The following is a 24,966-nucleotide window of genomic DNA, read 5'->3' as shown; positions in this document are numbered from 1 at the left end:
GATCTCTTGTTTCTCTGCAAAGGGAAAAGTGCTGCCTTTGCAGCAGCCTGAAGCCAGCTGTCTAACTACCAGGAAAGTGGGTCCCTGCTGGGCTTCCGAGAAGAGTGGGACTAGACTCACCCCATGGGGGTTCAGTCCTCCTGCAAACTCTCTGCTTTCCCAGGTCACAAGCCAGCGGCTAACAGCACAGTACACATGCTCTTCCGTGGGACAGGGTGTGGGGGGTCTCTAGCTCCCATCTGATTCCCAGAGGGCCTGAGACCCCACAGGGCAGGAAGCACTTCCCACCCTGCAGAGTTGCAACTCTAGGTCCTCCTGAGGCTGCATGATGAGAATGTCTCCCTAGCGCCCAGCAGGTTCCAGAGAACTCTCTGGAGGAGTTAAGCCCCCTAAGTTCAGGAAGATGAGTGCTGTCCCAGAAGAAGCTTGGGGAGGGGTGGGGTCTGGGTGCTGTGCCCATGGGCCTGGACCCTTCAGCTGGGCACCAAAGGAAAGGTGCCAAGGGAACCATCTCCCGCTGCAGAGGGATTCCCCACATCATGAACCCTTAGATGGACAACAGCATCTTCTCCGTGGAGGTCTCCAGGCTCACGGGCTCAGGGTTGAGCCACCTGGGGAAGTGACCTATGCCGGATGGCAGAGTCCATGTTCTCTCCATGACACCCCGAGGCTTCTCCCCCAGCGACTTGTGCTGTAAGCTGACCCTGTGCATTCCTCCTCCCACCCAAGCATCCAAGCTCTTGCAGGCTCAGGCTGTGTCTGCACCTGTTGGTTCTCCTGGGTCCAGCCACATGCTGCCCTGCCCCTCTTGGTCAGTTGTCCCAGGGGCAGCTGGGCAGGACAGGGATTGGGGGCCAGGGAGGACTTGAACAGCCCTTGGCCCTGGGAAAGGGTTAACCTGACTATTTGCCCTGCCAGACCACTTGGTGGCATCGTAACCCCATCCTCCCTGGGACAAGAGGCCTTGGGTGAGAGACAGTTCCTGCCAACTTAACTGGGGGAGGAGAGAGGTAGGTCCCAGAGGGGATTACTGAATTCTACCCACCGGGTCCTTAAAAATAACAATAGCTTAACATGACCCTATCTCTTTCCCAAATCTCAGAAACCACTGGTTTGAAACAGTATCATTATTTTATATACCACTCAGACAGAAAAACAAACCCACATGGAAGGCTGTAATAGGAGATGCCCACACAAATCTGGCCACATCTGGGGCTGCAGGCTCAACATCCGTGAGAACCTGACCTGCCCGCGGGAGGGGACAGCAAGGAGACTCACATGCCTCCCGCTGGCACGTGGGGGAGGAGGGCAAAACCCTCCCTGAGAATGGGCTCCCACCAGCTGGCACTCAGGAAGGGTGGGGTCTGAATTCGCCCTCCCAGCTTGGAGTGGAGACCCCAGACGGGAAAGTCAAAGGAACTCCTGGGCTGCAGCAAGCCCGGAGACTTCTGGAAGGACCAGCTGCGGTCTGGGTGGACAGAGGGCGGCATGGGACATCAGATGCAGAAAAGGGCACCTCGAGTTGATAAGTGGGAGTGAGCTGCTCGTTCTTGGGACCACGGATGGATCGAAGCTCTTGTCCAATTTTTACCCTATAGAAGGCAACGTCAAGTCCTGGACTCCAGGTTAAGGGGCTTGTCCAAAGTCTTGGGGCTGAGTGGTATCTGGCTACAGGGTCAGGCCTCCCGGCCGCCCAGGACAGTTGGTAAAGGAGTCCCATAAAGGCACATGGATGCTAACGATTATTTGGGCCGATGGCCTAGCAGGGGAGGGACAGGTCCAGGGAACCCTGCTGGGATGTGGACCCAGGTGTCTAGTGGGCAGTGTTCCCAGGCCCAGGGTGCAAGCACACCAGGGGCTGGACTGCAGCTGTGCGCTGTGACAAGTGGCTGGCAGGCAGATGTGTGCACATCTGGACGGCAGAATCAGCACCTGCTGAGCTCCATGGACCGGGTGCTTCAAAGGCATTGGCTGAATCCCAAAGCCGTCCTGGTCCCGGGAAGACAGAGAGGCTCTGGGCAGACAGACAGTGAGTTGGGGACTCTGGGGCCACTCTACTGGGCTTCCTTCCTCCCAGGCCCCTCGATTTCCTGCCAGGATGGCTGTGGACGATGCAGTCATGGCCTGGGGATAGTGGGAAGGAGTCCTTCCACACACCCAGGCTGTGGGGTCACGCAGGCAGGGCTGTCTGCACTGGACCATCTCAGCACCCCCAATTGCCTTTGCCCCCTTTGCTAGAAGGGGGGGGTCACCCCTATGAAACTTTATGCCACAGCTGGGTTGGTCTGTTGCCCCCTCTGATGAGCCAAGTGAGGCCGGCCACATTTCCCTGAGGACCCTGGAGCCAGGCTCCCTGCCCCAGGCTATGCTGGAACAACCAGGAAGGGCTTTCTCCCCAGGGCTCAGAGACCCACCCTGGGAAGAGAGGAGCTGCCCAAGCACATCCAGAAGCCTCCTGCCTTTCCTGTCCCTAATCATCCCCCACAGGCTCTTCTGGAACCCCCAGAGTCTGGCTCTGTGGGTGCGGGTGCTGGTCACGCCTCCCTCCACTCATGGGACAGAGGAGTGACTTGGCCTGGTGCACAGCCAGCGGGTCAGCACCTGGCCCCCAGACCCGCCCTGTCCAGAAAGAGGGTTTTCTCGGCGGGATCCGCAGGGGTCAGCTCCCCTGGGGCCTCAGGTGGGCCAAGGGAGACCGAGCCCCGTGGGGGCGCCCGCTTTGGGGGCGGGCCCTGGGCCGGAAGCGGGCTGCTCCGCTTGCTCCCTCCCGTCGGCATCCCTCAGCGCAGAGTGTGGGCCGCGCTGTAACCCGACTCCGCTTGCGCTCCTGGGGGGGCGGGAGCCCAGCGGCCTTCGCCCCGCGGCCTGAGTGCCACATCACTGCGCTGCAACACTCCCGCCGCCCACCATGCCGCCCCCGCCGCCGCCGCTGCTGCTGCTGCTCCTCGCCGCGCTGGCCGCCGCCGCCCGGCCCAGGTGCCCGCTCGCCCGGGGGACCACCGGTAACTTTCCCACCCCGCGCCGGAACTTTCTCCTGCGGCCAGCGACCCCTGGCCTGAACACATCCTGCGCACGCCCATGACCTTGGACGTCCTGGTGGGCTGGAAAGGGGGCATCAGGCTCTAGGGGTACAGGGACTCTGGAACCCCAGGGCAGAGTGCAGCAGGCAGCTGGGACAGCAGAGGGGCTCAGTGCGCTGTCCAGGGGAGTCCTCCTCAGGACAGAACACAGCGGGTGGGGTGTCCTGCCGTGAGGTCCGAGGGAGCAGGTGCCAGCACTTTGCAGGGGGCAGGCCATCCAAGGTCCCTGTTCCTTCCAGGAATGGGGAAGGCTATGGGCGGCAGCAAACTCTTAACCCCTCCCTGCCACCTTGGGCCAGTGATGTGGACAACACTATCTCTGGAAATGGGCTCAGAGGGCCTGGGAGGGGGCTTAGTCCTCTGGGAGGGGGGCGTGGTCATTGGGGAGGGAGTGGGTGTGCCTGGAGGGCTCTGGGAAAGGGCTTAGGGGTGTGCCTGTCTGTGTGATCTCACCTGAGAGTGTGGTGTGGAGGCTGGGGACCTGTAGTCCTGGGCTCTGGCCCCTCCTGGAGCGGACTTCAGTTTCCCCTCATGTTCAGAGTTGTCGGTGCATCTAGTCCCCTGTGCTCAGGGTCCTTATCAGCAGCAGACATCTGTCCCCAGAGGTGGGGGTCCCTTTGGGCTCGGGGTCTGGACATCTCTCAAAGGCCAGGGTTTGGGGATACCCGAGAACATGGTGGCACAGCCAAGTGCATGTGCCAGGAGAAAACGCCCCTCTCAAATGCACCGATGCCAGTCTTTCCTTTTTCTTCCCTCGCCATCTGGGTTTTCACCGCCACCCACTCCAGCCCTTGCCCTCACCCCTTGCCTCCTTCTTATTGCTGCAGAAAGGCCCAGGCAGAGTGTGTAAGTGTGCACATGTGCGTGTGCATGTGTGTGTGCATGTGCATGTGTGTGTGTGTGTGTGCATACGTGTGTGCCCATGTGTGCACAGGTGCACAGGCGGGATGTGGACTGAACTCTCACTGGGTCACGGATGGACCTTCCCCTGCAGGAAATGTCTAGAATCAGGCTTTTCAGGGACCATGGTCCCCTCCTCCAGGAAATCCCCCCAACCTGTCCTTTTCGGAGGGAGAAAGGCAGCTATCCCCTGGAGACTGGCACAGACCACTCCTTCCTCACCTTGAGGCAAGGGTGGGGGGAGCTCTGGCTGAGGCCCTGAGGTGGCATTGGGGACTGTTTCCAGAAGAAATCCTTGCTCCATTCCGGTCTTCCCTCCGGACAGAGGACCACGTGCGGTCCACAGAAGCCAAATGGCTTTTCCTGACAGCAGGCTGGCGCTGGCGGGGACTGGACAGTTGGTGTCCACGCTGCTCTGTCTGAGACCACTATCCCTGCCCCTTTTGTACCTATCCTAGAGCCTCAGGGCAAGCCTGGACCCTCTCCTCCACCCTTGTCCCTTGCCTGATTTGAGGCCTCCACCTCGAGCCTATGGGCCGAGGCAAGGTTCATGCTCCAAGGGCCCAGGCAGGTCTGGGTTCAAATCCTGGGCTCTCTTCTCTGCTATGTAGCCTTGCGCAGATGGGGCACCCTCTCTGGCCTCATTTAGGTTTTTCATCTGTTAGAAGAGATGTTGGTCTCCTTGGCTCGGGACTAACAACCTAACCTGGGCTGAAGAAGGAGGGCGGGAGGGAGCCGGCCAGCCCAGGTCAGCTGGGCCCCTCGTTGAAGACATGCTGACACCTTGTGGTCACCTGGTGGAACGGGCGTGTGCGGGCTATCAAAGAGCCTCAGCCTTTGGATCGGGGTCTCTAAACCCAAGGATGCCAGCCCCGTGGCACTTTTACATTTTTCAGTGGTCACACTGGAGAGGGAATGAAGCACAGGGGAAATTCACCTGAAAAACCAGTTTTATGAAAGCCAGTCTCTTGTTTTGATGCCCACTCACCCGGGGGCCATATAAAAACTATGAATGAGATATTTTGCGTTCTTTTTTTAGTACTAAGTCTGATGTTTGGTGAGGACGTCATCCATCCAGCAGGTGTGGGCAGGGACTGGCCACCGGGAGTGCTCGGTGGGACCTGCGGCCCCCTGTGGCCATAGCAGCAATGCCCCCCTCGACCTCACCCCAGCCCTGGGCTCCCCAAAGGCGCATGCACTGGTGCTGGTTTCTTGTCATTGTGTTCCCCTACCAAGAGATGATGGAGTCCCCATACCTGTGGCTGTGACTTTGCTGGGAAGTGGGGCTTTGCAGGTAAAGTAGGAGCATGAGGATGTCAACACCAGCTCAGAGTGGGCCTTAAATCCCATGACGGGTGTCCTTAGGAGAGGAACAGGTTGGGACTCAGACCCACCAGGAAGGACACGTGATGATGGACGTGAAGCCACAAGTTTAGGGTTTGTTGGGGTCCCGGAGGCTGGGAGAAGCAGGGAGGACCCTCCTTCAGATCCCATGGAAGGGCCCAGCCGGCCAGCCTTTGATTTCAGGTTGCCATCCTCTAGTGGTATGGGATGGTCACTGTCTGTCTACTAGCTTGGGGGCTCTGTTACACTCCGGGCAGAGGAGCTGGAGGTCCCCAGCCCAGCCGTCTGTCAGGGAGGTTTAGGGCTCCAGAGCAGACCCTCTGAGTCACGACATCTATCCCTGGGGCTGAGCAGTCAGCATTGGACACAGACACCCGTGCACAGGACCCTGCACGGTTATGATGCTTTGACCCATTGTCCTGTCATTAACTCGGTGCCGTTAGCTGCAGAGACGAGCATGCTGTTCCAAGCAGGGTCCTGGGTTGCTTTCCTGGGATTCCCTTTTTCCCCTCAAGTATTGGTTCAGCCTGACGCCCTTCTCATGCTGCAGAGGATGGTGGGCGCGGGTCAGTGATCACATTAGACCCTAGAGACTTCAGAGTGTCGGGTGGCATGCCCAGGAACGCCCTCCCCTGCACACTTAGGGGAGCAGGTGGCTTTTGCTGCTTGGGGTCCCTCGAGCTTGCCCTCTGCCACTGGGCTCATCCCAACACGCATCACCAGGGGTCCAAGGTGGGTGTGGGTGGGCACACAACAGCCCTCTGTTGGCATTAGAGTCTGCAGAACTTAGGAAAATTATTCAGGAAAAATTATTTTAGGAAAATTACCCTCTTGTCTATCGCTTTTAGCCACATAGGACAGCCTGGAACCCTTGGCTTGTGGTCTCAGGGGTGTTAGAAAATGTAACAGTAATGGAGCTGTGCTGGGCACTGACCATGGGTTGTCCCGTAGGACCTTCATGTTGTTCCCACATGCATAGAGTAAAGCCCGCATGCAACGAGGAAACAGAGGCCCTTGCCGTGTTGTTCAGGCAGGGAGGCAAAGCAGGTCCCCAGGCAGCAGGCCTGTCCCACCGAGCCTTGGCACCTAGTCAAACGATTGCCTAGATCTCTCTCAGTTGCCAGTTTCGAGAGTGGAATCCAGGCGGTGAGGGGGTGCCTTGTCTCCATCCCAGGAGGACGCTGGGAGCCGGTCTGCTGCAGGATCAGGGGCTGTGGTTGCCTCGTCTGTGGAGGGCACACCATGTGCAGAGGGTCCTGCAGGAGGGAAGCTGCCTGGCCGGGCCCACAGGACCTGAGCCCACCCTCCAGCTGCTTCCACTCTGGGGCTCACATTTGTCCTCTCAGGAAAGTTCTCACAGCACCCAGATTTCATGGCGTGTCGCCAGATGGGGCCACCACCCTTCCCAGACTCATGGATCAGGGCTGGGTTTTGTGTGAGGGGACAGGATAAGAACACAAGCTTTTCCCTCTGTTTCTGCCTTCTTCTGGGCTCCCCTCTGCAACCCCTTCCCCCTGTTTCCCACTCCTGCAATTCACCCTGCCTGTCCTCCCGAGGCTTCTGCCAGGCCAAGGCCCTCTCATGCTGATTTCCATCCGTCCTGATCTGTTCCCCACTCTTGGAGCTCCGAGAGCCCTCTCGACCTTCTAAGAGGGCACTTGGCGGGTGGCACTGAGTTAGCCTGGTGTTCCTTGCCTTCCCATCGTTCTCACTGTTGGGCCCACCTGCGTGGGTCTCGAGGCGGGCCATCGTGGGAGCCCATAGTTGCAAGGAGCACTGTCCGTGCTGGTTCTCCTCTCCCCAGTTCAGGAGACTGTGGAACACAACTCTTGCAGAGTGTTCTGGAAGGGGGCAGGGAGCTGGTGTCCATCGACTCTTGAGGGTTTTGAATAACATGGGGTCAGAGTTACTGGTGGGGGTAGAGCCAGGTGTGGTACAGGCTCCAGGAAAGGCTGGTTAAATATTCGGGAATTTTGCCAGAACTAGTTGTTCAACTGCTAGAAGCTTGAAAGGGCCCCCATGGGGATGTTTACACCACGGTGATTGACAAACATGGCTGGGGTGGGGGCAGGTGCCACCCACACCATGCTCTGGGTGTCTTTCCTTAGGCAAATCACTGCACCTCCTGGGAACCAGGCTCCCCCGCTGCAGAGCGGGGAGCAGGGCTCCATCAAACCCGGGGGCCTGCCCTGGGTAGTGTGCATTCTCAGGATGACGGGATGACCAGGGTCTGCACCCCTAACCGCACTGTCCTTTCTCTTCCCAGGTGACTGTCACGGGCCATGGGCTGCAGACAGTGGTACGATGCACAGACTTCTCTCTTGTTTGCTTTGGCAGCCCCTCCACGCTGTTGAACCCTTTAGAGACCCAAACCCCAAGGTCCCAAGGGGCTGATTAGTAACAAGGCCCAGTACTCAAATCCAAACCCCTTCTTAATCAGCTGGAAGGGAGACAAAAGAGGAAGGACTCTCTCTTTCTGCAGCCTGGGCTTACCACCCTGGCTCTGCTCCCGGGTCCCCCAGAAAGGCTCCTTTCAAGCCTCCTTGCTCCCCTCACCCCATGGCTGGTTGGGGCATGATGTGGCTGTAGGTTCATGGCATGTCCGCTCTTTTTCCTGGGAGCTTCCTGGGTCTTGGGTCTGTCCTGGCCCCTGCCAGGCAAGCCCCTTTCCCTCTCTGGCCCTTGGCCCTCTGCTCTGTAACAGAAGGAAAGGAAAGCTGACCTCAGGGGGTGGGCTTGAAGATCAGGTGGGCTCTGACAGCTCTGACGAGCTCAGAAGCAGATGCATCTCCTCAAGTCCCCTCCTGCCAGATTTGGGCATCCGGGGGGTTCTAAGTGGAGGGACCAGACTTCTTTGAAAGGCAGGGAATATTCTCTCTATACAAAAGTCAACGACACATATAAATATTTTGAGCAGAGAAATCACCCCATCCCTTTAAACTTTGAGAAGTGGCAACATCTTGTCACGTGTGCTGAGCTGCCGTGTGTGGGAGGTGCCCCTGAGGGCACGGGAAGGGGCAGCGTGGGGATGACTCTGCCCTCAGCTCCGTGCTGGGCAGGCCAGTGGGGCCGGCAAGTGCCCTTGGCCACACAGGTTTGGAAAGAGAGGAGTTACAATCACAGCTGAAAATGCCTGGGGACAGTGAAATCCCCATAACCCCAGACACCCACCTGTGAGATGCAGAGCTGGATCAGGCCGGGCTGAGCCGTGGGCATCCTGTGAACCAGCCCTGTTCTCAACACCCTGAGCCCAGCTAACCACTCTGCGATCCGTCATTTTCCCGGAGACAAAAGGCAGTCCAAGCCAGTAGCACTTTGGGGGACTGGTTTGCCTCAGGGCTGTGAGTTTGGAGGGTCTGCACCTGTTTCTGCCCAACCGAGAGTCTGCTGGCTTCTTCCACATCCCTAATGTGGCGACAGCAAGGTTGGCTTTCCCGTACCCATCTTGCAGCTATGGCTGCTGAGACCTAGAGCAGCCGGCCCAGGCTCACCCACCCGGCAGCAGTGGAGCCTGCTTCATCTCGGGAGCCTTGTTGGGTCCCCCTCGGGCTGTGGCTTCTTCCCCAGGAGCCCTGGGGGTAGCCCTGTCCCTGTGGGCTCCAGCCCCATGGGACTCTGCTGGGGCAGGGCGGGCCCTCGATGCCTTTGCCTGACGGATGCCCATGTGGGTCCCGGAGGCAGGGAGTGATGTGATGACCCCACTGCCCCCAGCCACGTGCGTGGACATGCCACTCAGGACCTGCAGCGACGTGGCCTACAACCAGACGGCCTTCCCCACGCTGCTGGAGCACCGGTCCCGGGAGGCGGTGGAGGCCAGCTCCGAGTACATCCTGCTGAGTGTCCTGCACCACCTCCTAGAGGGCCAATGCAACCCAGATCTGCGGCTGCTGGGCTGTGCTGTGCTGGCCCCCCGCTGCGAGGGTGGCCGGGTGCGCAGGCCCTGCCGGCACGTGTGTGAGGGGCTGCGGGAGGCCTGCCAGCCCGCCTTCGACGCCATCGACATGGCCTGGCCCTACTTCCTGGACTGCAGCCGCTACTTTGCAAGCGTGGAGGAGGGCTGCTACGACCCCCTGGAGAAGCTGCGAGGTACGTGGGCCCCCGAGGTCTGGGGGAAGGGTGCTTTCCCCAGGGGGCCTGCCAGGATTGCCTGCGGCCGGCCAGAGAGGTGGCACAGAAGGTACTGGCAGGGAGCCGGCCTCCCCAGAGTGGGCTCAAGGAAGCTATGGGAGAGGCCCTGAGAGCCAGACTTGGGTGTCTCGGGAGGGGGAATGGGCAGTCTTGGGCAGTGGTGAGCCACTCATCTCAGCAGGCATGCAAGGAGGTTCCTGGTGGTGGGGTATTCCAGGGCAGGTGGGAAGGACACGTGTCCTGAGCCCAGCCCTCCGGGGACACAGCGCAATCCCGAGCAGGCCTGGCTGGGAAAACTTTCCATGGCCATGGAAATACTCTCTCCTGAGCCCATCCCAGCCAGCAGCCACCGGTCACTCGTGGCTGCTGGGTGCTTGGAATGGGTCCCGGGCTGCCCAGGATCTCACTTTTGTTTTTATTTGGCTTGAAAGAATGGAAGCTGGAGTAGAAGGGGTCAGGCGTGGCTGGTGTGGGCCGCCCTGGATAGGGCAGGACTTCATGGTCCCCAGCGTGGCCTGCCCTCACATCACCACGCTAATGGTCGGGTTCACAAGCTCTAGCGCTGGGTGCCACTCCCGAATATGGGTTCTTACCCCAACTTCACAGAGGACAAAGTGGAGGCCCTGGGAATGCACATGGCAGCAGGGGCATCAGGGTTCACTTGGTGGAGTCAGACCGCTGGTCGGTCTGTGCATACATTGAGCGCCTGCTGTGTGCATGGCTCCATGCTGGGTGCTGGGACACTGACAATGGCAGGGGAGGACGGGGATGTATATCTGGGACCCATCTGCGCTGGCCCCCTGGTTCACTGGCTGTGTGGGGGGCGCAGGGGTCACCCCGGAGCAGGCTCTGGGCTGAGAAACTCTGCCGCCCACAGGCGTGTGTGCAGGTGCGGCGGGAGGGGGTGGGCCATGGGCCATGTTCTGCCGGTGGCTGATAGGAGCTGTGTGCATGCGCAGAGGCTGAGACTTGGCTGTGGTTGCACTGGGAGAGGGCAGGAGTGCAGAGGAAGGGAACCAGACATCCCCATGGGGCCGAGCCTGACTGCCCTGGGAAAGCCCATGGAGGTGGCCCGAGAGAGATTATTTTGGGCAATTCTGCTACCAAATTGCTGGTTCCGTCTGCTTTCTTCCTCCCTCGAAACCCTTTTGAGCAGAAAGAAAACCACAGGGCCAGTGAGAGGCTTGGGGCAAAGGATTAACCCTTAACCAGCCTGCAGGAGCCACATCTTCAGTCCAGAGACAGGGAGAGGGGTGGGCCTTAGTCAGAGGGATGGGGCCAGGGCTCCTCTGAAGGAGACCTTTTAGAGTACAGAGTAAAGCTTTCTCCCTCCTCTCCCCTCCCCTCCCTTTCCCTCATCTCCCTTCTCCTTCCCCACCTCCCACTCTTTCCCCTCTGTCCCCTGCTCCCCCTCCCTCCACTTTCCCTCCCCCTCCCTTACCCTGCCTCTCCCTCCACTCTCCCTCTCTCCCTCCCCTCCCCACCCTGCCCTGCACCAGCACCCTCACTGCTGGGTTAGTAATCAGTGATGACCCTTGCTGTCATCATAGTCATGGTTGGTGGACTCTAGGGAGCCCTTCTGAGCCGAGGGTGCTGGACTGACAAGGCACTGAGGCTGCCTCCACCAGGAAGCAGCGTAGACAGAGCTGACCAGGAACCTCCACTGGCACCAGGTTTAGAGCTAGGTGCCTGTGGAAAACAAAGCCTCTGGAGTCAGGGGGTCTCCCCAGGGGTCGTGGTTTCTGTGGCTGTGTCTTTGCCTTTATTGTCTCCAGACTCGTATTTCATACGCTGTCCAGTCCTCACCGTGGCAGCTTCCGGTGTCCTTACAGCTGTAGATAATGGGCAGCATAAAGGGGATTTTAACGGAAGACAGAAACGGGTTGACCCCCAAGCTTCCGAGTGTGGCAGGGGAGGGGGTATGAGGGCGCAGGTGGTGGCCAGGGTCCCAGGGGTGGTGGGGAAGCTGGGGCGGGGGCAGGCACAGCCACGCTGGGTGGTGAGGGAAACTGAGGGCAGCTGGCGGCTCCCCCCCAACACCCCCGTTCTTCCCCAGAAGGCCTGGACGTGGAGGAGGCACTGCCCTCAGGCCTCCCGCCGACCTTCCTCCACTTCACACACCACTCCTACGCACAGATGGTGCGCGTGCTGCGGCGGACTGCGGCCCGCTGTGCCCACATCGCCAAGACCTACAGCATTGGCCGGAGCTTCAACGGCAAGGAGCTGCTGGTCATCGAGTTCTCGGCCCGGCCCGGCCAGCATGAACTGAGTAAGCCACTGCCGCTGGTGGAGGCCCAGGGGAGATGTCTGCATGCAGGCCAGCTCCCAAGAAAGGGTTCTGGGGCACGCAAGCCCAGGTCCAGCGCACCGCAGGCATGGGGGACAGGGAGCAGGCAGGGTCTGTGCTCTGCTGCCTGTCCTGGGGGTGCATGGCCACATCCCACAATGGGGAGATGGGAGCTGGGGGCTCCATCGGGGGAACGTCACCCCCACAAGTTGGGGGAAGAGAAGCAAGGGGATTCCTGGTGGCCATGGGCATGTGGACCCTTGTCTGTCTCTGGGGAAATGTAACTGTGCTCTGCGCATTCTGTCCTTTTCGCAACCTCTCCCTGGCACGCTCAGACCAAGGCAAGTATGTGCACATTTGGTCCTGGCCACTCCACATTGGCTCCTTGGAGTGGCTTGGTGAACATAATCTCCCAGAATGATCTGAAGGAAGCACGTCGTCCTTTTCAAAAACCAAGTCCATTTCAACTCATCAGGCTCAGTGGTCTTGTTTTGAGATGGGGCAGAGCGATGTGGAAAATGCTAGATTTTATCGGCTTGGTGCCAACAAAGCGGGAGGTCAGACCCCTCTGCAGCCCCCCATTCACTGCCCTCCATTGTGGGGGTGCTGAAGAGAGCTCACCAGGAAGCTGGATCTCAGAGCAGGGGCTGGGTCTCAGGGGGCTGGCTCGAGAATCCAAGTGATTCTAGCAAAGTCTCAGCCCCTGTCTGGGAGGTCTTTGTCCCAGGTAGTGAACTGAAAACCACTGTGAACTCCTCCTTGGCACTGAGGGCATCGGGGCACAGGGGCCCAGTTCTGACCTCTGCCAGGAGCCTTTCCTTGGCCCCGTCCTCAGCTGGTCTATCCACATGACCATAGGAGGAACAGGGGTCAATCCAGTAGTTCCCTTTGGACTCTTGGTTTTTTAATTGGAAAAAATATGCCATCTGAGGTTAAGTGGCTCTGGTATTTTTGCTGGGTTCACTGCACTCAGCCTGATTTTCATCCTCGTAGTCTGGGCAGCATGGATGTCATGAGCCCAAAGCTCATGACAGAGATCACCTGGCCCCACCCCAGCCTCCTTGTCCCACTCTGCCTCCTGTCCCTCCAGCTCATGGTACGTTCTGGGATGAAGATAGGACTCCTCCCATCTCAGACTGGTGTGCAGCTTTGGACTGTGGTGAGGGATGTCCCCTGTGAGAAGGTCAAAGGAAATGACCACTGTGGGAAGCCTCAGGGTTATTTGTACCCTCAGAAGGCAGGAGGGACAGGAGTGTTTGCTCCCGTGACTACAGGTCCTTGGGCTGCGCACAACTAGGGACAGAGATGCCATTTTCCAGATGAGCCATGTGAGACTCAGAGAAGAGAGTTGACTTGCCTGAGGTCACACAGTAGTAAGGCTGCCTGACCCCGGTCTATTTTTATTTTCTATCCACATTCCACTCACCCATCCTTCCACTGAGCCATCCTTCCATCTAGATAACCAAACATTCATCTACCTATCCATCCATCACCCTCCATCTTTCTATCTGTCCTTCCATCCATCCATCCTTCTATCCCCCCATCCGTCCTTCCAACTTTTCACCCATCTATCCTTCTATCCAGATATCCAAACATCTATCCATCCATCCATCCATCCATCCATCCATCCATCCATCTTTCTATTCCTCCATTCATCCGTCTGTCCAAATATCTAAATATCCATCCATCCAATCATCCTTGCATCTTTCTGTCCATCCTTCTATCCAAATACCCAAACATCCACCTACCTATCCATCTATCTGTCCTTCTATTCCTTCATTCATCCTTTCATTTTTCTATCCACCTTTTCATTCATCCTTCTATCCTTCCATCCATCTTTCCATTTTTTCACCCATCCATCCTTCTATCCAAATACCCAAATATCCATCTACCCATCCATCCATCCTTCGATCTTTCTACCCATCCTTCCACCCATCTTTCTATCCCACTATCCATCCTTCCATCTCTCACTCATCCATCCTTCTGTTCAAATATCCAAACACCATCCATCCATCCATCCTTCCATCCATCCATCCTTCCTTCCATCCATCCATCCATCCATCCATCCATCCATCCATCCTTCCATCCATCCATCCATCCATCCATCCATCCATCCATCCATCCATCCATCCATCCATCCATCCTTCCTTCCGTCCATCCATCCATCCATCCATCCTTCCTTCCGTCCATCCATCCATCCATCCATCCTTCCACTCTTCTACTGAAATATGTAACCACTCATCTACCTACCCACCTATCCAACCCTCTATCCATCTTCCGTCCTTTCACCTATTAATCCATCCTTTCATCTATCCTCCCTTCCTAGATTCCTTCCTTCCTTCCTTCCATTTGAGGCCTGTCTTCCCATCTAAGCACCAGTGTACACCTTAATTTACTACACAAATATAGAAAGTAGCCACAAATAAAATTCACACTGAGCAATGATAACCTACATTGTTATTAACACCCTTGACGTGTTTCGCTAATAATTGTGGCTAAACTTAAGGAATGAGTTTAGTAAGTCGTGACTTTGATGAGACCTCATGAGTCACCGAGATGTTGGGGTCAAAACAAGAATGACTAGGTCCCAAAGCATCCAGCCAGCCTTGCCACGTGGGCCCTCAAGTCTCTGGGGACCTTAGGATTTGAGACGACCGCTCAGGTCCCCATATCTCCCCCAAGTGGAGCCCGAGGTGAAGCTCATCGGCAACATCCATGGAAATGAGGTGGCGGGGCGGGAGATGCTCATCTACCTGGCCCAGTACCTGTGCACCGAGTACCTGTTGGGCAGTGCCCGCATCCAGCGCCTGCTCAACACCACGCGCATTCACCTGCTGCCCTCCATGAACCCCGACGGGTACGAGGTGGCGGCTGCTGAGGTGAGTGTCCTCTATGCCAGATCCCATGGGCTACTGCCTTAGACAGCCTCCCATCTGCTCCTTCACTAACGGCACCCACCGTTCTGGGTGACAGGCATTCAGCAGGCATCAGCATCGGCACGATCCTACTTGGGATCAGGGGCAGGCACCCATAACTCTGAGGTGTGGGAATGAGAGGATGTGCTCTAGAGAGATCTGTTGGAAAGGTGGGGCAGGGGAGATCTCACAGTAGCTGGAGGCCCGGAAGCTCACCCATGTGATTTGGAGCAGAGCCCCAGCAGGGGTGGGGAGCAAGCAGTATACGTAACTACTGGGGGGATTCAGGCCAGGGAACGGCCAGGGCAAGGCCCTGAGGCTGGAGGCTCAGTCAGGAGGCTGAATGGGAGGAGCCGGATGGATGGCAGAGGAGGTAAAGGACAGCTTGGCTGGACGTGCTCCCAAGTTCACGACACAAGGCAGCCCTGGCCTCCGACCCAGTCTGGCCCCGTGGCCTCCCTACAGAAACGGTTGGGGTGGGGTGTGCTGACCCCCAGGTGGGGGTGGCCTGTGCTTCCAGGGAGCCGGCTATAATGGGTGGACAAGCGGGAGGCAGAACGCGCAGAACTTGGATCTGAACCGCAACTTCCCTGACCTGACGTCTGAGTACTACCGGCTGGCTGAGTCCCGCAGCGTGCGCAGTGACCACATCCCCATCCCGCAGCACTACTGGTGGGGTAAGGTAGGAGCCGTCCCCAAGCCTGCCCCCCGCGCACCGTCCTGCGTTCAAGGGGTCTCTCGTTATTCCGGGACCACAGGCCCAGTCTCCCCAGGGCAGGAGAGTCTGAGCTTCTGAGTCTCTGCTTCCTGCCTGGGACATGGGGTTGTTGGGGTTCAGAGAAGATGTGTGGAAAACACCCTGGGCCTGGCGGGTACTCAGAGATGGCTCCCTGGGCAGACTGCCTAGAGGAAGTGATGGCCTGGGGTGGTGGGGAAGTGGGTCTCAGGCAGGGGTGTGGGCCAGTGGGAGAGGCTGGTGGCATCTGAAGGGATTCTTGAGGGCTGGGTGGGGGCCGAGTCAGGGCCTTGTGGCAGGGAGGGTGGGCCCAGAGATGGCTGGAGGCAACCAGCAGGGGTGTGTCTGGTCCTGACCATGGCCTTGCCCGTGCTGTGCAGGTGGCGCCCGAGACCAAAGCGATAATGAAGTGGATGCGGACCACCCCGTTTGTGCTCTCAGCCAGCCTCCACGGGGGCGACCTTGTGGTGTCCTACCCCTTTGACTTCTCCAAGCACCCCCAGGAAGAAAAGATGTTTTCTCCCACACCCGATGAGAAGGTGAGAGGGGGCGGGCCTGCTGTGTGTGCAGGGGAGGCTACAGGGGGAGCGGGGCCCAGGTGGCCTAGGCGCTGGCCTGGCCTTGTCCCTTTTCAAGCTCAGTGAGACGCATGCAGTCACAGAAGCAGTAGGAGCCTTCCAGGCCCAGCTCTAAAGGTTCTTCCTCCTGGAAGCCTTCCAGGCATCTGGGAGCATCTCATCCTTCCTTGGGCCACGCCCCACCTTCCATCTGTGTCCCCAACTGGGAGCCCCTGGGGTGAGAACCTTAGCCCAGTGCCCTCCCTGCTGGCACAGGGAGAGGGTGGGGTTCCAGGCGAGGCCGGCAGAGGGCAGTGCTGCAGCATGCATGGTGTCCGCCTGACCCTGGCCGCCTCAGGGCTTCTCCAGGGCCTTGCAGGTTTGCTGAGGGTCCCCAGGGCCAGACCAGCTCCATGGGAACCCAGCTGCCACAGGATCGGAGAAGAAATTCTGACCCTGGAGTTCCCTTGGGTCTGAAGAGGTCTTTGCCCTGTTCAGGCCTCAGTTTCCCTCACTGGTCAGACCAGCAGGGCAGGGGATGTGATCATGGCGAGATCCTTCTCCACCCCATTATTCCCTTAGGGACTGGCTGCCTGCAGTACCCCTCCACCCCCGCCCAATACCCCGCCCTGACTGGGCTCCTCCCCAGGCCTGATCCTGGAGCTCACGCAGGCTGGTCTTCTGGGAGGTGGGAGTTGATCACTTTCCATCTTGGCTTGGAAAGGTCCTCGCTCTCTGCTCGGTCACCTAGCAGGCCCCCCCCCCTCTGTGTCCCAGGGCTGATGGGGAGCCAGGCCTGCTCTCTGCTTCGGGGCAGGGCGGGGAGCAGGGGGCTCTGGGGACAAGTGCCCATTCCCCTCCCTCAGCCACGCAGGTCAGCTCAGCCTCCCCCTGCTCCCCACACCCTGTACTGCTGGCCTGTGTCAAGCAGGACTGGCCCTCGCACGGAGGGTCCTGGTCCAGGTCAGGAGGCAGAGCCAGAAGCGGGCTGGACTGGGATGGAGGGTTGCCAGGAGGCCAGGGACGGGATGGGGTGTATCTCTGTGTGCGCACGCAGGTGTGCAGGGTGAAGCCCCAGCCCAGCCCTGGCCTTCAGGAGGGCTGCCCTAGAGGAGAAGGTGATTTCCCACAGGCACCCAGCAGGGACCAGGAGGCGGAACAGGGACAGCAGGCAGAGGGCTCTGCCTCCAGGACAGCGGGGAAGGCAACTCCTGGGTCCCCCGGGCTGCTTGCTCCTGTGCCCCTTCCTCCTTGCACTGCTTCATCCCTTCCCTCCCTCCCCACCACACGCCCCTGCAGCTAGCATAGTCCATGCTCAGAGCCCAGCACATGCCCCAGGCTGGGTGGTGTCCCCTGTGGGCCTGCCCCTGACTACTATGCTGTCAGAGGTCAGGGCCGACAGTGGGACATGGCCCGTGTCCCCTCAGCAGCAGGAGCCCTTGGTGCCAGGCCCAGTGTCTGAATCCGGAGGCAGATGCGTGAAGATGTCCTGGCGGGGGCGGGGGGGGCGTTTGCCTCAATGAGTCCCACCAGAGTCAGAAAACCCAGAGTCCTCCCCACCAGCCATCAATCACGGATCGATCACTCTCAGGCTCACAGCCAGCAGTGGTCTCTGTGGAAACCAGGGTCCCAGGAGGGGGCCTGTGGGGCAGGGGCGTGGGAGGAGGGGCTGGCCAGGGTGTCCCACGTCTCTTCTCCCAAACTCTCGTGGTGCCCTGTGGAGAAGAGCCAGCACCTCTTGGTGGTATTCGGGCCATCTATTCCCCATACCTGTCCCTTCTGCCAAAATCTTTCTCCCAAGCTCAGTTCAAGCTCTGACCTCCCCCTTAAACCCTCCCCACTCAGCCCACTGCCAGCTAGAAGGAGCGAGAGCGTCAGCGGGGTCCCAGGCAGCAGAGCTGGGCAGGCCAGTCCTCCCCGTGGCCTCTGGCTTGAGCTCCTGCAGAGAAAGTCCCCCCCACCCCCCTGCCCCCTAGCTCATTTACAGCCAGCTGTTCTCCTGGCATCCTTGTCCTGCACCTGCCTGCCGGGTCAGGCCTGTTCCCAATGGGGCCTGTGGCTTGTATGTCCCTGGGATCCCACTGGAGAGACCCTTGCTCTGGCCTGACCCCACCCGCCCAGCCTGCCACTTTTTGCAGAGGGGTCCCCGGCCAGGACAGACTTCTCCCAGGGTCGCGGGGCTCTGGCAAGCATAGTCCGCTAGGCCCCATTATCCACATGACCCCAGCTTAGGAGCTGCAACCTGAGCAGACCCCGTGTCCGGTGCTGGGACACAGGCATAGGGCGACCAGTGCCCCTGCCTGGTGTGGGGGCAGCATGGGGGGAGAACTGCGCTGGGGGCAGGCAGGGGCCGTGGATGCACTCAGATGCACCCCTCCACCCACCACAGTGGACGCTGCACACGTGTGGTGACAGGTGGGGGCTCCCACAGGCACAGGTTGTGCCCGGGGGAACATGGGGTGATGGTTATCATAGAGTAGTCAGTGGTGACTTCGTGAAAATGAGGCCTGCCCCAGTCTCTTGCCTATCCCAAGGCTTGCCCTCTGTAGGAAGGCCTGGGAAGTTGCAAAGCTGACCTCGGGGAGCCCTGCCTGCGTTCCTTCAGTGCACCCCCTTCCTGGGAGAAAGCCCACCCTCCCCAGCCAGGTGGGCAGGGGCTTCACAATGTGCCAGGTTCCCATGAGCTCTGGCTCTTGTGCCTCCAGGCCTTTGCATGTGCTGTGCCATCTGCGAGGACACCACCCCCCTTCCTTCCTCAACCCATTGGCCTCAGCGTTTAGGGTGTCTTGCAGGGCACCCCACCTTCTGGCCTTGGTCTCATGAGAAACCTATGCCTTGGTCTCCCTTCCAGATGTTCAAGTTGCTGGCCAGGGCCTATGCTGATGTGCACCCCATGATGATGGACAGGTCGGAGAACAGGTGTGGTGGCAACTTCCTGAAGAGGGGCAGCATCATCAATGGGGCAGACTGGTACAGCTTCACTGGAGGTGCGGGCAGAGTGGGGGCTGGGCTGGGGTGGGGGTGGGGAGGGACTGGGCAGGAGGAGGGAGGAGAGAGTGGAGGGAGGGAGGCAGTGAGAAGGGAGGGGGAGGTTGGGAGGGGCTGAGGTGGAATGGGTAGGGGAGGGGTTTGGGAGAGTGGCGGGGAGATAGAGGTTGCCTGCATCTCCTCTCCACAGCTCTTTCTGGGAGCTGGATTCTGGGAGTTCTGGAAGGTGGGGGAGGGGCATAGGGGCATCACAGCCCTGTGAGGGCGTGGTCTGGCTTCAGTTCTGCTGCTGTCTTGAGGTTCTAGGTGACAGGTGTGGCAGAGTTCTATGCCAGCCCCCATGCCCATTCTGCTGGGGACTTCGTGAGCTCTGACCTTGTGTGACCCTACTTGTGACCAATTTTTCCCACCCCTTGGTGGTGTAAGAGGGGTGCTGGAGGGAATGAAGGACTCCAGTGAAACCTGAATTTCAGAAAAATCATGAAGCATTTTTGGTACTGTATAAGTACGTCCCAAATACTCCATGGGATATAATTACACTAAAACTCTATTTATTGTTTTTTCTGAAGTTCCACGTTAACCGGGTGTCCGGGTAGACATCACACGAAGCAAAGCGGGGTGCGTGAGACCCTGTGTGCCCTGAGAGCACCTGCTGGGCCAGGCCCACCTGCTCCTATCCTCTGCCCCTCCCCCCATCCTGGCGTGACACTCAGTATTTGGGACATTTGGCAGATGAGGACATTTGGGCTTTGGCAAGACAAGGGCCTGTCGGCATCCGTGCCACAGGTGGTGGGGCTGTGGGCAGAGAGGACAACCCCTTCAGCTCCTGCACTGAAGCCAGCTCACACCCCTGCTTGGCCACCTTGCCCCTACTGCCCTGAGATGGCCCTGAGTGGGCCTTTCCCAGGAGCACAGGGCACCTTTTCTCCATCCTAGAGCCCAGGTGCCTGGGTCCCTGACTCTGAGTCTTGAGCATAACCCCATGTCCAGGGTCTGCAAGGGACCCAAGAGGTGGGTCTGAGCCTAGGAGAGCAGCTGGACTCGTGGACACAGGGGCACAGACCCAGGGAAGACACAGGGGCCAGTGGCCAAGGACAGGGGGCCGCATGGATTGGAGCCTGGATGAAGGTTAAGTTGGTTGCAGCTGCTGCAGACTTCTGAAGGGCAGGGGTGGCTTCTGCTCCCAATAGCAGATGGACAGAAGAGGCAGGAGTGGGTGCGTGGTTGAGAGCCTCTCTGTGTGGCTGGATTGGCTGGTTGTCCAGCTTTACCAAGCCTGTGCTCTCCCCAGAAGTGGGGGCTGGGGACCTTCCTCCCCGGGCTATTCTTGGGCCTGGCTAGGCACATGGACACTGTTGTCACCCGGGTCCAGGCCAGGAGCAGGCCAGGCGCCTGGCTCGGCAGGCTCATTTCTTACCCACCGAGGGGCACACAGGATGGAGCGTAAGCCTGAGCACTTAGGTGCCAGAACGCACTTTGGATTCAAAGTGCAACTCCAACCCTGCCCCTTTCCCCCTTGAGATCTGGGTCAGAGCTGCCAGCGCCCTGTGCCTCAGTCTGTTCATCTCTAAAGTGGGGATAAGGGCAGTAGCCTCCCACGCACCAGGCCGGAAGTGGGGAGTGGCGAGCGCGTGGATGTTGAACATGGGCACATGGGTGTCGAGAGTGCAGGTGCGTGGGTGTCGAGCGCATGCACGTGGATGTTGAGAGTGTGGGTGTGCGAGTGTCGAGGGCGGGCACGTGGGTGTCGAGTGCAAGCACGTGAATGTCCAGAGTGTGGGCACGTGGGTGTCGAGTGTGGGCGCATGGATGTCCAGAGCATGGGCTCACGCTCAGGCCACCCCCTGTGCCGCAGGCATGTCCGACTTCAACTACCTGCACAGCAACTGCTTTGAGATCACGGTGGAGCTGGGCTGCGTAAAGTTCCCCCCGGAGGAGGCCCTCTACACGCTCTGGCAGCACAACAAGGAGCCGCTCCTGAACTTCATGGAGACGGTGAGCCAACTCCCACCCACCGGCTTAGCTCCGCCAGCCAGCGCGGCCTGGCCTGGGGGGGGGAGACTGCAGGCACAACTGCCCCTCACTTGTTTATCCGCTAGCCCTCTGGCTGTCCACTGGCCGCCTCCTGTCAGCCAGCCCTGGGGGCACTTGGGACTTCCAGGGCCATGCATTGGGGCCCTAGGATAGTGAGGCTTTCATGGCCTAAAGGGATAGCACCGGACTGGGAGGAGGCAGGGACCAAGGCGGCCCAGGGATGGCACCTGACCCAGCCTCGGAGATCATAGGTGCTTCCTGGAGGAGGTGACAACCGGGCTGCATTGTGAAGAAGTAGGGGAACGAGGCAATGAGAGAGCTCAGGCAGGGGGACGGCATGGGAGGGTCCCCAGGCCACAGCGAGGAGTGTGGACACAGGAGTGGACTGTGCACTGGGTGACAGGCTGGCCTCAGGTGCTGCTCTGGGTGGCAGGGCCTGGAGCATGTCTGCCCCTCAGGCTCAGAGGCACTGGCTGCTGGGGGAGGGGTGGGGCAGGGGGAGGGAGGGCTATATGCTGTCTGTGGGGGGCCACGTTCATCCAGAAGTAGGTGGTGGTGCTCAGCAGAAGCCAAGCGGAACGTGTCTAGAACAATCATCAGTGGATCCCAGAGGCGGTCCCCCAGCAGCTGGTCAACCGCGTCCTGTGCTCTCCCAGTCCTGCCTGCTGGCCTGGCTCACAGCTGAGGGGCGTGGTGGGGTGGGTGTCAGAGGGCAGTAACCCCGTGGGTCAGGCACACGGCGGGGTGGGGGGAGGGAGGGCAGAACCCAGTGTAGTTTTGCAGACGCCTCAGTGACTTTTCTTCTGAGCACTCTCAAGACTCAGGTGACTTACACATTGGCACCATGTTCCCAGGAGGAGCAGGCCCTGAGGGAGACACAGGGTTGACCGAAGCGGACGGTGAGGGGATGTACATGCATAACAAGGGACACTTGGCACTCCTACCTATGGCATTCAGTCCTGACACCAGTCCTGGGTGTTTGAAGGGGCTGCCCCATTTTGTGGGGTGAGGGACAGGTGCCTGGGAAGGATGGCACTGGCCTGGGGCTCCTCGGTCACGTGTGGGCTCCCCAGCCTGGCTCTCAGCGGCCACAAGAAAACCAGAGGAGGAGACAGAGGGTCAGACAGCACAGCGCCTGCCCAGGGTTGCCCAGAAACTGTCCAGAGCTTATACTCGGATCTGCCTGCCCTGAACCTCAGTCATGTCAATGAATCCTTTCTAGAAAGATCAGGGACCTTCCTCTAGGCAAGAACCAAGCAGAGCCTTCTGGATCCGCGGCTGCTACTGTAGAACAGAAAGCAAAGCCCAGATAAGAGCTGGACGTTTTTAGTGTTGTTCGAGTTTCTGTTTTATGGCTGAGCCCAAGACCTCTCTCGGCTTGGGGCAGGTCACCCTTCAGTAATAGGTCTGGGCTAGACCCCTCGCTCATTTCATTTTATGGCTGTCTGGTGGAAATTAGTTTTAAGGAGCCTTAAGTGGGACTGGGATTGCTCTGTGGATATTGTATGTGAGGTCTTAGGGTATGAAGATTTAGTAATGAGCTCGGAAGGGTGGCAGGCCTGTCATGCAGCCGGGCGTGGCCAGACCCTGAGGACAACGCCCCAGGAAGGCCGTGCTGGGTCTTCTGATAAGGATCGAGGCTGTCATGGCCCATGGAGGCCTTCCTCACAGTGATGCTGACCAGGCCTCGGGTGGGTGTCTGCTTCTCCCAGGGGCGGGAGGGGAGGGGAGGGGCGTACACACCACGTCTCTGTCCCTGCCGGAGGGCTCCTGGTGCCTGGGTGGGCCAGAAGGTGACTCCTCAGCCCAAAGGTGACTCACTTAGCCTGCTCAAGCTGACATGAACTGACACCCTACTATGTGTCTGGTGTGTGCTCTAGGCTGAGGGGAGGAGGACAGATCGTAACATTACAGTGAGATCAGGGCTGGGAGTGTGGAAGCCTGGCACTGGGGACCCCGGAGGAAGGCCCTGATGTGACCGGTTATCAAGGAGGGCTTCTTGGAAGAAGAGGAAAGTGGGGGAGAGGAATTGGCTGGTTCTGAACAAAGGAGGGACAGGATGGGGGTGGGGGCTGGAGGCCTGGAGTGGCCATGCAGGTGTGGGGGGCAGCCTCCTGGGAGAGAAGGGTAGGGTCTCGCTGCCCTCCTACCCAGTCCCCTTGGCCTCATTTGACATAACCTGTGGGCCCTAAGTTGTTTGCAGTCCTATAGAACAAGGGTGGGTTGGCTTGTTTATTGTCGACATTTTTAGGAGGAGTGTGAACAGGCCCAGGCCGCTCTACTCTAATGGGGACCTGCATGGGGTGTAGCTTCCTCACCAGAAGGCATTCACTCGAACGTGTGGCTTGGGGACCAGTCTGTACAGATGGTGGGCAGGTCCCGCATCCCGGCTCTGCCATGGGCCTTCACAGGTGTGGATGCACGTTCCCCAGCAACACCAGCGGCTCATTTTACAGATGGGGGGAGACAGTGCTGAGATGCAGGGTAACTTGTCCAAGACCAAACAGCGGTAGGTGCCCTGGCTGGGACCGACACGAGGGCCTGTGTCCTCATGGTGCCCGCACTCAGGAAGGAGTGTCCGCACTAACCCACTCTGCATGTGAAAGGGGAGCTGAGATGAGCTCCAGATTTCTCTGCTCAGCACCCCTGGCCCAGGAGAGTTGGTCAGTGGACCCTCGAGCAGAACTGTAGGGTCAGGCGTGAACCCAGAGCGGGGCTCTGAGGACAGACGGACAGGAGCTGGCTGGGCTGGGCTGCTCTGTCCTCTGGAGAGCACACACCATATACCCATGCCCTCCCTCTCCTCTTTTTCAGGTGCACCGGGGCATCAAAGGTGTGGTGATGGACAAATTCGGCAAGCCGGTCAAAAACGCCCGGATTGTGGTCAAGGGCATCCGCCATGACATCACCACAGGTGAGCCCCTTTTTGGGGGCCTGAGCTGTGGTGGCTGGCTCCCTCGGGCAAGCTGTCCCTTGTCCCGGTGCCCCAAGAGGCTGCTCCACTCTGCCTTCATGGGCTTTGAGGGATGAATAGGAGTTTGGCTGAGGAAGCAGGTGGAAAGAGTGCTCCAGGCCAGGACAGAGGCAAGTGCAAATCTGGGGTCCACTTGCCCTCCAGGCTGATGCCCCTTGGGCCTGCACGTCTCGGCACCCCAAGCCCGAATGGGAACCTCTGTCTGAGAATTGCTTCTGTTCTGTGTGTTCGCAGCCCCAGATGGTGACTATTGGAGACTGCTGCCTCCGGGGTCCCACATCGTCATAGCTCAGGCACCCGGCTACTCCAAGGTCATCAAGAAGGTCACCATCCCTGCCCGGATGAAGAGGGCCGGCCGCGTGGACTTCATTCTTCAGCCTCTGGGCACCAGACCCAAGCAGCTCCTCCTCGGGCCACGGAGAAGTGGGTCTGGGCTCCGAGACCCACCAGGAGGTGCCAGCCGGTATGGGGAGCCGGAGGAACCTGGCCAGGAGCCCCTCGGGGGGCGGAGGCAGCCCTCTGTGGGCGGGAGCAAGCCGTGGTGGTGGTCTTACTTCACGTCCCTGAGTGAGCATAAGCCTCGCTGGCTTCTCAAGTACTAGCTGCCAACCACCACCCCCCCCCCCCCCTGCCCAGAGGCTCCAGGCTCTTGACTTTGTCTTCCGAAGACACCCTGTAAAGCTGTTTCTGTTTTATTAAAGTCACTTTATACACTGTCGGCCGTGGTGAGAGACTTGGGGCGTGAGGCATGCTGACCTCATCCGCCTGGATGGTCCCAAGGGCAGGTGCCCCTGTTGTCCCACAGGCGGTCTGGAGGGGGCTGGAGCCCGAGGCCTTGAAGCAGGAGGGGTCCTCTGCCTTACTGAGGGGGACACCGAGTCTCCTGAGGAGGTGGCCCACGGTGGAGGGGAGTGCAGGGCCAACCAGGAGCAGAGAGTTTGCGAGTCTGTGGAGGTAGGATGCGAAAGAGGAAGGTCGGGAGAGCCTGTCTGTGAGGAGCGGAGGCTGGGCAGCAGGTGACCT

General features: G+C 59.3%; 1 protein-coding gene across 2 annotated transcripts; it reads left to right on the top strand.

Moving 5' to 3' along the window:
- The first annotated feature begins 2,789 nt into the window (after positions 1–2,789).
- Positions 2,790–24,661, top strand: CPZ (carboxypeptidase Z). 2 transcript variants are annotated; one of them, XM_045075190.1, is made up of 11 exons: positions 2,790–3,002; positions 7,591–7,623; positions 9,036–9,410; positions 11,512–11,721; positions 14,422–14,618; positions 15,175–15,336; positions 15,771–15,929; positions 18,799–18,934; positions 20,791–20,930; positions 23,784–23,883; positions 24,178–24,661. In XM_045075190.1, exons 1-11 carry the CDS (start codon positions 2,909–2,911, stop codon positions 24,543–24,545), a joined length of 1,974 nt encoding a protein of 657 aa, XP_044931125.1. In that variant the 5' UTR covers positions 2,790–2,908; the 3' UTR covers positions 24,546–24,661. The 2 variants fall into 2 exon arrangements, with proteins under 2 accessions (XP_044931125.1, XP_004772287.1); XM_004772230.3 differs by having other exon boundaries at positions 2,792–3,002; positions 11,509–11,721.
- Positions 24,662–24,966: the final 305 nt, after the last annotated feature.

Source organism: Mustela putorius, unplaced genomic scaffold (genome assembly GCF_011764305.1).
Source record: "Mustela putorius furo isolate JIRA1106 unplaced genomic scaffold, ASM1176430v1.1 tig00000083_pilon_pilon_pilon, whole genome shotgun sequence".
Taxonomy (NCBI): domain Eukaryota; kingdom Metazoa; phylum Chordata; class Mammalia; order Carnivora; family Mustelidae; genus Mustela; species Mustela putorius.
The sequence above is the reverse complement of the archived record's forward strand: the minus strand, read 5'-3'. Positions and strand labels throughout refer to the sequence as shown.

Excerpts from the sequence above, each read along its gene's own strand:
- CPZ (XM_004772230.3), top strand. The coding sequence starts at position 2,909 with ATGCCGCCCCCGCCGCCGCCGCTGCTGCTGCTGCTCCTCGCCGCGCTG. Across the intron at positions 15,337-15,770 it reads AGCACTACTGGTGGGGTAAG|GTGGCGCCCGAGACCAAAGC; the intron begins GTAGGAGCCGTC and ends CGTGCTGTGCAG. Across the intron at positions 20,931-23,783 it reads TCCTGAACTTCATGGAGACG|GTGCACCGGGGCATCAAAGG; the intron begins GTGAGCCAACTC and ends CCTCTTTTTCAG.